At 36.1% G+C, this 11,001-nt stretch overlaps 1 protein-coding gene across 4 annotated transcripts; it reads left to right on the top strand.

Moving 5' to 3' along the window:
* Positions 1-1,500: 1,500 nt before the first annotated feature.
* NTMC2T5.2 (Calcium-dependent lipid-binding (CaLB domain) family protein) lies at positions 1,501-10,943 on the top strand. Of its 4 annotated transcripts, XM_020669522.2 has the most exons (10): positions 1,501-3,166; positions 4,311-4,552; positions 5,477-5,495; positions 6,570-6,775; positions 7,528-7,637; positions 7,726-7,824; positions 8,745-9,198; positions 9,878-10,018; positions 10,307-10,409; positions 10,682-10,943. In XM_020669522.2, the coding sequence occupies exons 1-8, from the start codon at positions 2,304-2,306 to the stop codon at positions 9,964-9,966; spliced, it is 2,082 nt and encodes a 693-aa protein (XP_020525181.1). In that variant the 5' UTR covers positions 1,501-2,303; the 3' UTR covers positions 9,967-10,018; positions 10,307-10,409; positions 10,682-10,943. The 4 variants fall into 4 exon arrangements, with proteins under 4 accessions (XP_020525181.1, XP_088703130.1, XP_011624656.1 ...); XM_088847004.1 differs by lacking the exon at positions 8,745-9,198; XM_011626354.3 differs by lacking the exon at positions 10,307-10,409.
* The last annotated feature ends 58 nt before the right edge of the window (positions 10,944-11,001 follow it).

Below are 11,001 nucleotides of genomic sequence, written 5' to 3'. Positions count from 1 at the left end.
CCTTTGTATAAGATGGATGTAAGATATATCATGCATCACACATCCATAGCAATTCTCTTGTAACTTACTTAGTATGTGATGGATGTATGATGCATCACGTATGATACATCCACAACAACTCTTTTTGTGAAGGGCTCGCAAATTCGGTAGTTCAAGTCATCACGCACTTGTCCACTACAAAACGTGATTTTTTTAAGTTGCCATGCCATGCCATGCCTCAGGAGTTATGCAAATTTATACATGCATGCAAAACACCCCTAATTCTCCATGTGTGGAGATAAATATTTAATATATCACGTATTGAATTGTAAAGAAAAAAGAAAAAGAGTGAACTCCGGCAGGTTCACATTATACACTTACGCCCCTATGTAAAAGAGCGAGTCAAATATTTATTGTGTTTGTTTTTTATATTAATTACGAGTTCCACTTTAGAATTACAATAATTTATAAAAGGGAAAATTTGTGTTTTCAGTCCTTAAATAATTAGATATGATTGTTAAAAATTTGGACAGCTTTAGTTTAATATAGGGGTCAATATTGTCAATTTTGCTTTGCTTCGACCGAAAGGGCCAAAGCCTTTGGATTTTTGGCCTAGACCGAAGCAAGCAAAACTCTACTGCAACGGCTTCAGCTTGTTTCAGGTAGATTCAGTCTAATTCGGCAGAAGCACAAAAGTGTTTTTTAAAAAGATAATTATGTGCTTTGGCCTCTTCGGGGTGATTCGGCGTCTTTGGCCAAAAAACAAAATTGTCCTTTTTTAAGAAAAATTGGTATATTTATATAACAAAATATATACTTTATATATATATGATTTTATTTTTTGCCTTTTTGTTTGAGAGGTTAGTCCCTTGCCCAAAAACAATTACATCCCCGAAGTTTCAAGTCCTAAAACTATTCATAGAGAGTTTTCTTGTACTCTAGCAAGAGCATACAATCTTTGAGCAAGGATAAAATCACTTAATAGTTATAAAGAGTAATGATCTCCCACACCCATGTGTCTAAAACATCAAAGGATCACCATTAAATTTGGAATAGATCTCTAAAAAAACTCAGTCGTATGATAACTTTTTTAGATATCTATGCGAAATTTAATGATGATCTTTTAAGATTCTACATATATGGGTGTGGGAGGGTCTCATAAGATCATTACTCTAATTATGAATGATATCTTTTAACAAAGATAGAAGCACAATATAAATATAAATGGAGTTGTAGCCACTGAAAGGAAAGAGCATCACGTGATTAATGAAAGCAACAACATTAAATTTAAATAACCACTCTTGAAGGGAAAGCATTTTCCCACTTCATAATACTCTTTCCTATTTAAATTTTTGTCTTTTTGAGGTGGAGGGTACTTCTATAATATATAATATAAGGTTGGAATCTTATAAAAACTTATTTTTTCTAATAATTTGAAAACTTTAATTTATTTATTTAAACTCCCTTATAAAATAATGGATTAAAAATAAAAAAAATAGGGCCAAGCCGCACTATATTTTTGTGTCTGGTGCCCTAATTTTTAAACACCAAATAGGGACCTGGGTTCCGACCACCACACGCGGAATGGTGCGAGGCGCAAACGCGGGAGCCTTCTTGCTCGTGAGTACAAACACACACAAACATCGCGATAACTCGTTTGCCACGTGTCGCCGACCTGGGCTATCCAGGATCACAGCGAGCTTCTCTTGACCAGAAAAAACACTATGGTTGGCGCCACCCTTCTTCATTTCCCAAAAGCTTTCAATTTTTCATTCCATTTTTGTATTTCTTCTTTTTGTGCTCTCTCTTTATTTCTTCGATGGCTTCCAGCCCTGATAAGGTAGATTCATCTGTCCCTAACTTCAACTATGGTTTATAAAATGCCTGTAATTTCCAGTATTCTGTAGTTCCAATCCTCGTGTTTCAATGGTGGAACCTTTCCTATGGTTTGGATGGGTGTCATTTCGATTTGCGAGAGCTTGAAGTCTTGCCAAATTGCTGTTTTATGGCGGATTATTTTCTGGGGTTTGGGTGTTTGTTCCGAAAATGGTGGTTCAGGGAACTGAATTGATTGGTTTCCGGGGAACTCCCCACTTAGCTCCTTTAGGCTGGGTTCTAGGGTTTCGGGATTTATCTCGTTGTTTAATTTTGGGCCTATCTGTTCATGAACTGAGAATCTGTTTTCTAGGGATTCAATTGGAGCCTTGCGGTTTGGTTGGGTTTGATTAGGTGAATAATTGGTTCTGAATCTATGTTTACCAGTTCACTTTATTCAATCGCTTCAGCCCGTTTCAAAATTAGGGCTGCCTTTTCTCCAGTTTTAAATGTTTTTACAACAGGCGTCAGCTGCCTGGACTGTCTCTCAATTCTGTTGTCTTTCGCCTGTGGTGCATCCACATAACAAGAAAAGGAGCAAGGATAGAAGTACTAGTAGGTTTAATGGACGCCGGTTTTTGACAGGATTATTTTCCAGTGAGATTCACTGGAGGGCTTTGAATTGTGGGAGTATTGGAGCATGCATGATATCGTCGTCTGATAATGAAAAATCAACGATTGATTTTAATTTGATTGATTCAGCAACGAGAAGCTTGAAATCTGGTCAATTCTTCGTCTCAAGAAGGTTTTCTGATGATTTAGACTTTGAAAGATCAAATACCAACGTTAGTTCAGACAAGAAACAAGTGAATGAGCCAGTTCAGATTGGACCGGCTTTTACAAGCTTGCAAGAAGACCCTTTGGTCGATAAACTAAGGACCCAACTGGGTGTAATTCACCCAATTCCTTCTCCTCCTATTAATCGAAACATTGCAGGCCTTTTTGTATTCTTCTTCTTTATTGGGGTGCTATTTGACAAGCTATGGACTTCAAGGAAAAGGAGCAAGCAAAGTTTAGAGCCCCGAAGGGGTATTTTTCCTCAACTTCCAACTGGGTTTTCTCTATTATCAGAGAAGGATCTTCAGAGGAAGGAGACAGTGGAGTGGGTGAATATGGTTTTGGGGAAATTGTGGAAAGTATACAGAGTTGGGATCGAAAACTGGATTAGTGGGTTGCTTCAGCCAGTCATTGACAATTTAAAAAAGCCTGATTATGTAAGTAGAGTTGAGATTAAGCAGTTCTCTTTAGGAGAAGAGCCATTATCAGTTCGGAGCGTTGAGAGGCGAACTTCTCGTCGTGCCAATGATCTACAGTAAGTTTTGCCTAGCTTTATAAATGTTTACTTCGCATAAATTTTCTCTTTTCCCCATTTTAGCATACACCTTATCTGCGTTCAAGGTGTCGTTCTTTCTAGGTCTTTCTTTCTCTTTATTCCTTCTCATCCCCCTCCCTCCGATCACTCTTATCGTTTCTCTCTCTCTCTCTCTCTCTCTCTCTCTCTCTCTCTCTTATTTGACCAAATGTCTTTTGCTGATTAAGGAGATAAATCTAAGCTGTAACATCTCACATGTGCTTTCATAGCATTTTGTATGATTTCTTCATGGTCCACATTGGTCGTGTTGAGTTCTGTTTTTCACTACCTTATTCAGCTAATGTTGCAATCTGTATCAGTTGTATACTTTGTAAGATGATGTGAATGCTTATAATCAAATTTGTCTTCCAACTGAGAAACCATTCAGTATTTTTATAAATTGTTTAAAAATAATTGACATATTCTAGGATTAAAATAAATAAAAAGTAAAAAATGTAATTGATCCAGTAACGTACATAGAATGAGAAGTATTGGTGCATGAAACCTTACTAACAACTAATCTTTTTTTTTTTTCCTTTCGAAACGATTATTGAGTAAGAATTTAGTTCAAACATTGAAACATTTTATATCAGCATACTGGTGACTTGAAATGGAATGATTTGTTTTTTGCTGATTTTATCTTTAGGTAAATTGTAGTTTGAACATTTTTCCATTTTGTATAACTATTTTTGTGTGCCTCAATTTGATGTTTCTTTTACAAAATTATGCTTTCACATGAACCACAATTGGAAGAATTTCAGAGTTCTTCTCTAAGTTGGGGCTGATTTAATTGAAAAGTTTCTATACTTCTTGTGCACAGTTTTGGTGAGGTAGACTGAAATCTTGAGCCTTGATCAAGCTATTCTTGTCTTATGCAATTGAAATGTTTTTTGGCACTAGTTTGTTGTGCTTAGTCCTTTGGTATCTTGGATTTCTACAAGCTAGAAAATATGCTCACTTATCTTGCTCACGCTAAGTTGACAATGGTATTGCTTATGCTTCCAAAGTTATGCTAGAAATGGACCTGTGACCCTCTAATATTATCTATTGATCTGAGGCAGGAACTTCCTTCCATTTTATGTATCGATTTGGTCATGTTGTTCAGGTATCAGATAGGCCTTCGCTATACAGGTGGTGCTCGCATGCTGCTAATGCTTTCCCTTAAATTCAGTGTCATTCCCATTATGGTACCTGTTGGTGTTCGTGATTTTGATATTGATGGGGAGTTATGGGTCAAATTAAGGCTAGTTCCAACTGAGCCCTGGGTAGGGGCTGTATCTTGGGCCTTCGTTTCCTTGCCAAAGATCAAGTTTGAGCTGTCACCATTTCGGCTCTTCAATCTCATGGGTATGTTTAACAAGTTATGTTTAACACGTTAAAGGAAGTCTCATATTGTCCTGTTTATCCTCTAGTTATGTTAGTCGCCCTTTTATATGCATCTTTTCAGTGCAATTTGATCAAAAACAGAATCCTACTGTAAAATTTTATAGAAGAATGAGTTGTAATAGAATTAAGGAAAGTTGTAAGAAAAGCACCTGAAAGACCTATAGATGATGCAGGTGTTCCAGAAACTTGTAATATCAGAGAGTATCTGGAGCTCTCTCTCTCATATCTATCTATCTATCCACCCACACACCCCCACCCCCACCCACACCCACATCCACATCCACACCCACACCCACACCCACACCCACACCCACACCCACACCCACACCCACACCCACACCCATGCACGCATGCGCGTATACGCACGCACTCACACGCATGACGCACACAGATATGTGGAGAAAGATTTTGTCAGCCCAAGGGCTGATGCAATAGTATACACCGAATGGCCTAGATTCAATTGAGGCTGATCGGATGCCTATGGTTGTGTTTCATCTTTGAATTTTAGCTTTTTTATACAAATTCAAATTATATGAAATTAATAAAAATATTAAAAAGATAATTCTCAAAAAATAAATTGACCAAAATACCTTCGAATCTTTTAGAGGTATTTTGGTCAATTTATTTTTTGTGAATTATTTTTAATATTTTTATTAGGTGCACCTAAATGAAAAGAGTGAACGATCCAAATTTCAAGTGATTTGGATTTATATAAAAAATATTAAAATTCAAATGCGAAGGAATCCTGAATGTTAGATTGGCCAGATTCGGTCTGGACCATTAGCCATATAAAAGTTACTCCATATATATGTGTATATATATAGAGGACTATTTGCTGACACACATATTTTGTTTTGCATGTGTTTGACGATCATATAACAACAGCCATTCCTGTTCTCTCAAAGTAAGTAAATCTCTCTCTTTATGGCTTTTACTAACTATTGTCTTTTGTCATTTCCCAAAAAACCAAGTGGATTTGTGTTTTTTCTGCTAAGAAGATATCGTTTTAGATCTCGTTGAGGTAAATTTATGTTGTGGTTTGGTTGATATAATTTGGGAAGACAAGATGATGATCAAATTTATGATGACCAATAAGAATTTTTTTTAAAAAAAAATAGCTGATGGTGCAATGGGTTGCAGGTTCCTTTTCTTCCTACAACAGACAAAAGAACAGTTTCTTGTATCAATTATTAATTGTCAAAAAAAACTGAAATATGACCCATTCTCAAAAAAAGAAAAGAAAAGGAAATGACCATGGGTTCTGAGAGTAAGAATGCAAGAATCCTCTAGTTCTTGCTCAGTATTGTGTCAGTCTCTAACGTCGCTTGCATTAAGTCCAATAACCATTGTGATAGTTAGCATCGAACCAAACTTTGTTCAAGAAACTGCCTCATTTGCTATTCACATGCATGTTTTGTTGTGTTTGAGTTTGCACATGTTAGATATGCATTTGTTCAATGTCGATATTTTTGCATGTGCTTGCACTTGGATTTTTGTGCATGCCTGCATGCATCTATGTTGCATATACATGCACTGGAGCTTGTGAATATGTGATATGTGCATGTTTGTATGCACGCATTTGAACCTGCATTTGAAAAAAGTTTAAAATTGAGTTGGCTTAGACTGACATAAATTCCTCTAAATTCTTGACCAAGGCCGATGTGCTCAAATATGCAAACGAGTGGCTCTGCTACCATTACAGATGAAAGAACTTGGTGGAATAGAGAATGCAGAAATATCATTTAATTTGCAATGCATGATTCATATAGACATGTAAAACTCAGCAGAGTGACCAACTCCCTGTATTAAAATGCATGATTCAAGCTTGTTGACATTGGTTCTCATGGAAGATGTTTAAAATATGTGTTTCTTCCCATCTTATGCCATTATATGCACTATAATGGTTGAACTATCGAACTGTTGATATGTGTGTTTATTATGCTATCATTGAATTTTGAGTATTTTTTTTTTGTTTTAGGTTCTTGACCAAACTTCTCACAGAGGATCTGCCTCGTCTCTTTGTTCGTCCAAAGAAGATTGTGCTTGATTTCCAAAAAGGGAAGGCAGTTGGTCCAGTTTCAATGGATTTTAAAAATGGTGTGATCCAAGAAGGCAACAAAGATTTTACTGGTGAATTGTCTGTGACTCTTGTAGATGCTCAAAAACTGGCTTATGTCTTCTCCGGTATCCATTCTTCTCTGACCATTAGCATTTTATGACAATTATATATTTTCTTTTTAAGAAACCCTTTTGGATAGTTTCTGTGGTCATAATGCATTGTTGGTGTTTGGGACTACTGCTTTGGACTTTTTCAACTTTTGCTCAAAATCCTGTAGTTTTTTACAAGTTTTTGCTATTAACAATGGTTTGTTGATATATGAGCATATGTTTATGCATGTTTTTCTATTCAGAGTATGGCTTTCGAGCTCCAAGATTCTTCCTTTTTTGCCATTGAAAATCAGTTAATAATGTTGCTTCAACTGGACCAGAGTTTGGATGGACTAATGATGAAATTTCTGTTGAAATAGATGTCCATACTTAGCATTTTTTTAAAATTTTAAAATTAGTTTCAACATATTTGGCATCTAATGCAAATTGTATTAATCAAGTTTTTGAACCTTAATTGAGTTTTAGTTTTTTTTTTTTTTCTGAAGAAAAACATAGCAAAACCCATTTCAATGTAACTATTTATCTTTTATCACCATGTAAAGAGGAAACATGAACCATTGAGAATATTTGGGTGCAGTGAAACAAGGATAGCATTAATGGTCTTCTAAGTTTTTTACGTATATTATTTTTTAGTATAATGCAAGTTCTATGATTGTCTTTACTGTTCTCTAAATAACCTTTTTTTTGGTCCTATTTATCTTGTCTGCTCTAGGTTATTGATTGTACTTGAGCTCATCTGATCTTCGTTTTGCTAATAATGCTGCCAGGAAAGACTGATCCATATGTTGTTTTAAGATTGGGAGATCAAAAAATTCGTAGTAAAAAGAACAGTCAAACCACTGTTATTGGCCCTCCAGGTGCTCCTATCTGGAATCAGGTGAGGTGTCCATGTGATAATTTCTACTTGTTGGCGGAATGGTCAAACCAATTTTTTTTATTGAGTTACAATTTCTGCTTGTTGGCAGGATTTTCATTTCCTCGTTGCTGATCCAAAAAAGCAAATGTTATTCATCCAAGTAAGGGACTCATTTGGCTTCACTGATTACACCATAGCCACTGGAGAGGTAAATTACTAGTCACTGGATCCAAAGTGATTATAGATGTCTATCTATGCCTTAAATTATAATGTTTCCCCCCCTTGAAGTGTTCTCATACTGGATGCCAATAATGCAGGGTCAAGTTTATCGAGTTTTAGAAAGAGAGTTAACAGATTTTGACTGCCACTTGCCATGGGTCATTATCATGAATAATTCATTACGTTTGAAGAGCTTGTCACTTTTCATTAATCATAAAAAATCATATTTGAATTTTAATCTGGGACCATAAAATTTCATTGTGGGTATACGTGTACAGAAAAATAATGACAAACTTTTATCACTTCACAAAAAAAAGGAAAAAAGAAAAAAATAATAATAATAACAAACTCAATGTCTTTGATAAGGCAGAATGGCTGACTAGGACTCGTGTAGGCGATCCCAATTAGTTGGGAAAAAGCTATGATGATGATGATGAGTAACAAACTCAATGTTTCATTCTGCACATGCAATATTTTCATTGTGGGTGTACTGCATCATATTTGCACAAAGTTCAAAATGCAGCCATGAATTTTCATTAATTCAAAGTTTTGGATTTGGTCCCTGATATTAAATGGAAATCTGCCATGTTGAGCTATGACTATAGACATATTATCATCCTTCTCCATATCCTCTTTATTAATCTTCGACATGTTTTCCTCTTTCTTGACTAACGGTACATGTTGAGGATATCTGGAACCTAGAAGGTAGTAAATGCTCTGTTATATTGTGTAACGCTCTGTTTTCTATTGTCGAGGCTCAAATCACCCATTCTGAGCTACTAGCTATGTTTGGCGGTATGCTTGTGAAGTTAGGAAAAATGATGATCCGGTGCTTTAAGCTGATATTTAAACAAAATTTCAATGTAGTTTGCCATAAATCTCCTATTCATTGCGGAGTTTGTTTTCTAGGTTGAGCTTGGGTCTCTTCAAGACACTGTTCCAATTGATCGAATTCTAGTCTTGCAAGGTGGTTGGGGCCTCTTTAGGAAGGGTTCTTCTGGGGAGATATTACTTCGCCTGACATATAAGGCTTATGTCGAGGATGAAGATGATGATGGGGTGAAGGTGGAATCAATGGACAGTGATGCATCTGATGATGAGATTTTATATCCTGAAGTTGAAGATGGTTCTTTCGCACCAATGAAAAAAGATTTGGATGATGGCATGGAGAATGAGTCCTTCATGGATGTTCTGGCTGCCTTAATTGTAAGTGAGGAATTTCAGGGCATAGTCTCATCTGAAGCTGGAAAGGCAAAGAGTTCTGACGAAGCAACAAAATCAGATAAAAGCATCCCGAAATCACCCAATTCCAACTCAGAAACTGTACCTACTGAACCTGAGAGCAGCTCAAATGGTAGTGAAGGCAAGTACTAAAATGTGGATGTCCTTTTATCTGGTTTCTTATGCTTAATTTGTCAAATGATGTATTTTAAGAAGCAGCTATAGGTCCCAAATCCTTTTATTAAACCTGTATAGTCATCAAGTTGGATGAAGTCTTTTATGTTGGTAAGAGTTGTCTCTAATAGGAAAGGGACTGGGGTCATGGTGGTAGCATCCCCACACCCAGTTACCACATTGTGGTGTATCCATTCCTACCGCTGACACCCCCAATTAACACCTTCAAAGTGTAACTCCCACATCTATTGAAAAAACGGGTAGGGGCCTGTCTTCCCTACTGAATTACCCAAAAAAAAAAGAGTTATCTCTAATATTAATATCAATGTTTCTGTATTGTGCTAATGTATGCTTTCATTCTACATTTATGACTTTCGGTATTGTGCTAATGTATGCTTTCATTCTACATTTATGACTTTCTGTATTGTGCTAATGTATGCTTTCATTCTACATTTATGACTGACATTCTATTTCATTTTATCGCATTCTCTTGCAATGCTTTTAGTTCCTCATAATTCTGATCATACATGTTAACAGTGATCCAATCATTGGTTGATTTTTTGTTTCTTCCAGTTGTGATCTTATCTAAGTCGGACCGCTTGGTTTCTGACGGTGTGTTTTCTGTATTCACTTGGAATTTCTAACAGGATCAGCTATAGTTTGGCTTGCCGCTATAACTAGCGTAGCAGTATTAATTGCTTTGAGTGTGGATGGATCAAACATCTTCAATCCTTAATTTATTACTGGAATTCTTTTGGCGGTCAATTCGGGAACTTCCATTGCATGAGGTAAATGCTAAAAATCCTCTTTTTAATATCTTCCACATTATATTCTCTCTTAAACTACGCATGCATGTCTGCATCAAAGTCCGTAAGTCCGTCCGCGCACGTGCTCAGAGAGAGAGAGAGAGAGAGAGATTCGTCAATATTTCTCATTAGTTATGTTCGGTGATTACAATGATGTATGTTACAAAAGAAAGCTGCCGCTCGAGAATTTGTTTTGGATCATGGTTGACTTAAACTTATTTAGCCACAATTTTGAATATAATTAATTAAACATAATGATTTTCTTGACAGGTGCTATTATATATTATTGTGAAAGTATTTTAGCATGCACTTCAGTTTCCTACAGTGATTTGACTTCACCCCAGCCATCAGATGTCAATAGCAGACAGCTGGGGTGCTTTGTTCACTTGTTCCTTCACTCAAAATCCTTTCATGCAGTGTTTATGAAACCTATATATTCATATCATGATTTGTTTCGTAGAGTGAACTATTATATTGATGCTCTGATAAGCAGTATTTTCAACATTGATATCAATATTAACATCACGAAATTCAAATGGATCTCAGCAGAACAAGAAAAAAAAAAAGAAGACAAATTCACATAGTGGTCCATATTTTTGCATTACCATAATTTGAACCTGATGCATCACTGAACTCTATCTGCAGGGGGGCTTAAAATGGGAAGGGATTTATGTTTCCCTTTAGACTTGATGGCATCAGTTGCTTCCCATGACTTGCATATACCTTTCTTGAATTTGTAAAGTTGATGTTTCTTTTTGTTATCTGATGCTTTTTCTTGCTGAGGAACATTTTCCCTGCGGAAATTTTGTGTAATATGTGTATTTGAGCTCTTGAGAGGTACTCTCCCTATGATGCATACCATTGTAACATCGATCAATTCATTTCATATGACTTACCCACCTTTGCAACACACCCTTTAATATTGTTCTCGGTTATATTCTATGGGTCATGAACACAATCAGGCA

The sequence above is a fragment of the Amborella trichopoda genome, chromosome 9 (genome assembly GCF_054954075.1).
Source record: "Amborella trichopoda isolate Santa Cruz 75 chromosome 9, AtrichopodaSantaCruz75HAP2 v2.0, whole genome shotgun sequence".
Lineage (NCBI taxonomy): Eukaryota > Viridiplantae > Streptophyta > Magnoliopsida > Amborellales > Amborellaceae > Amborella > Amborella trichopoda.
The sequence above is the reverse complement of the archived record's forward strand: the minus strand, read 5'-3'. Positions and strand labels throughout refer to the sequence as shown.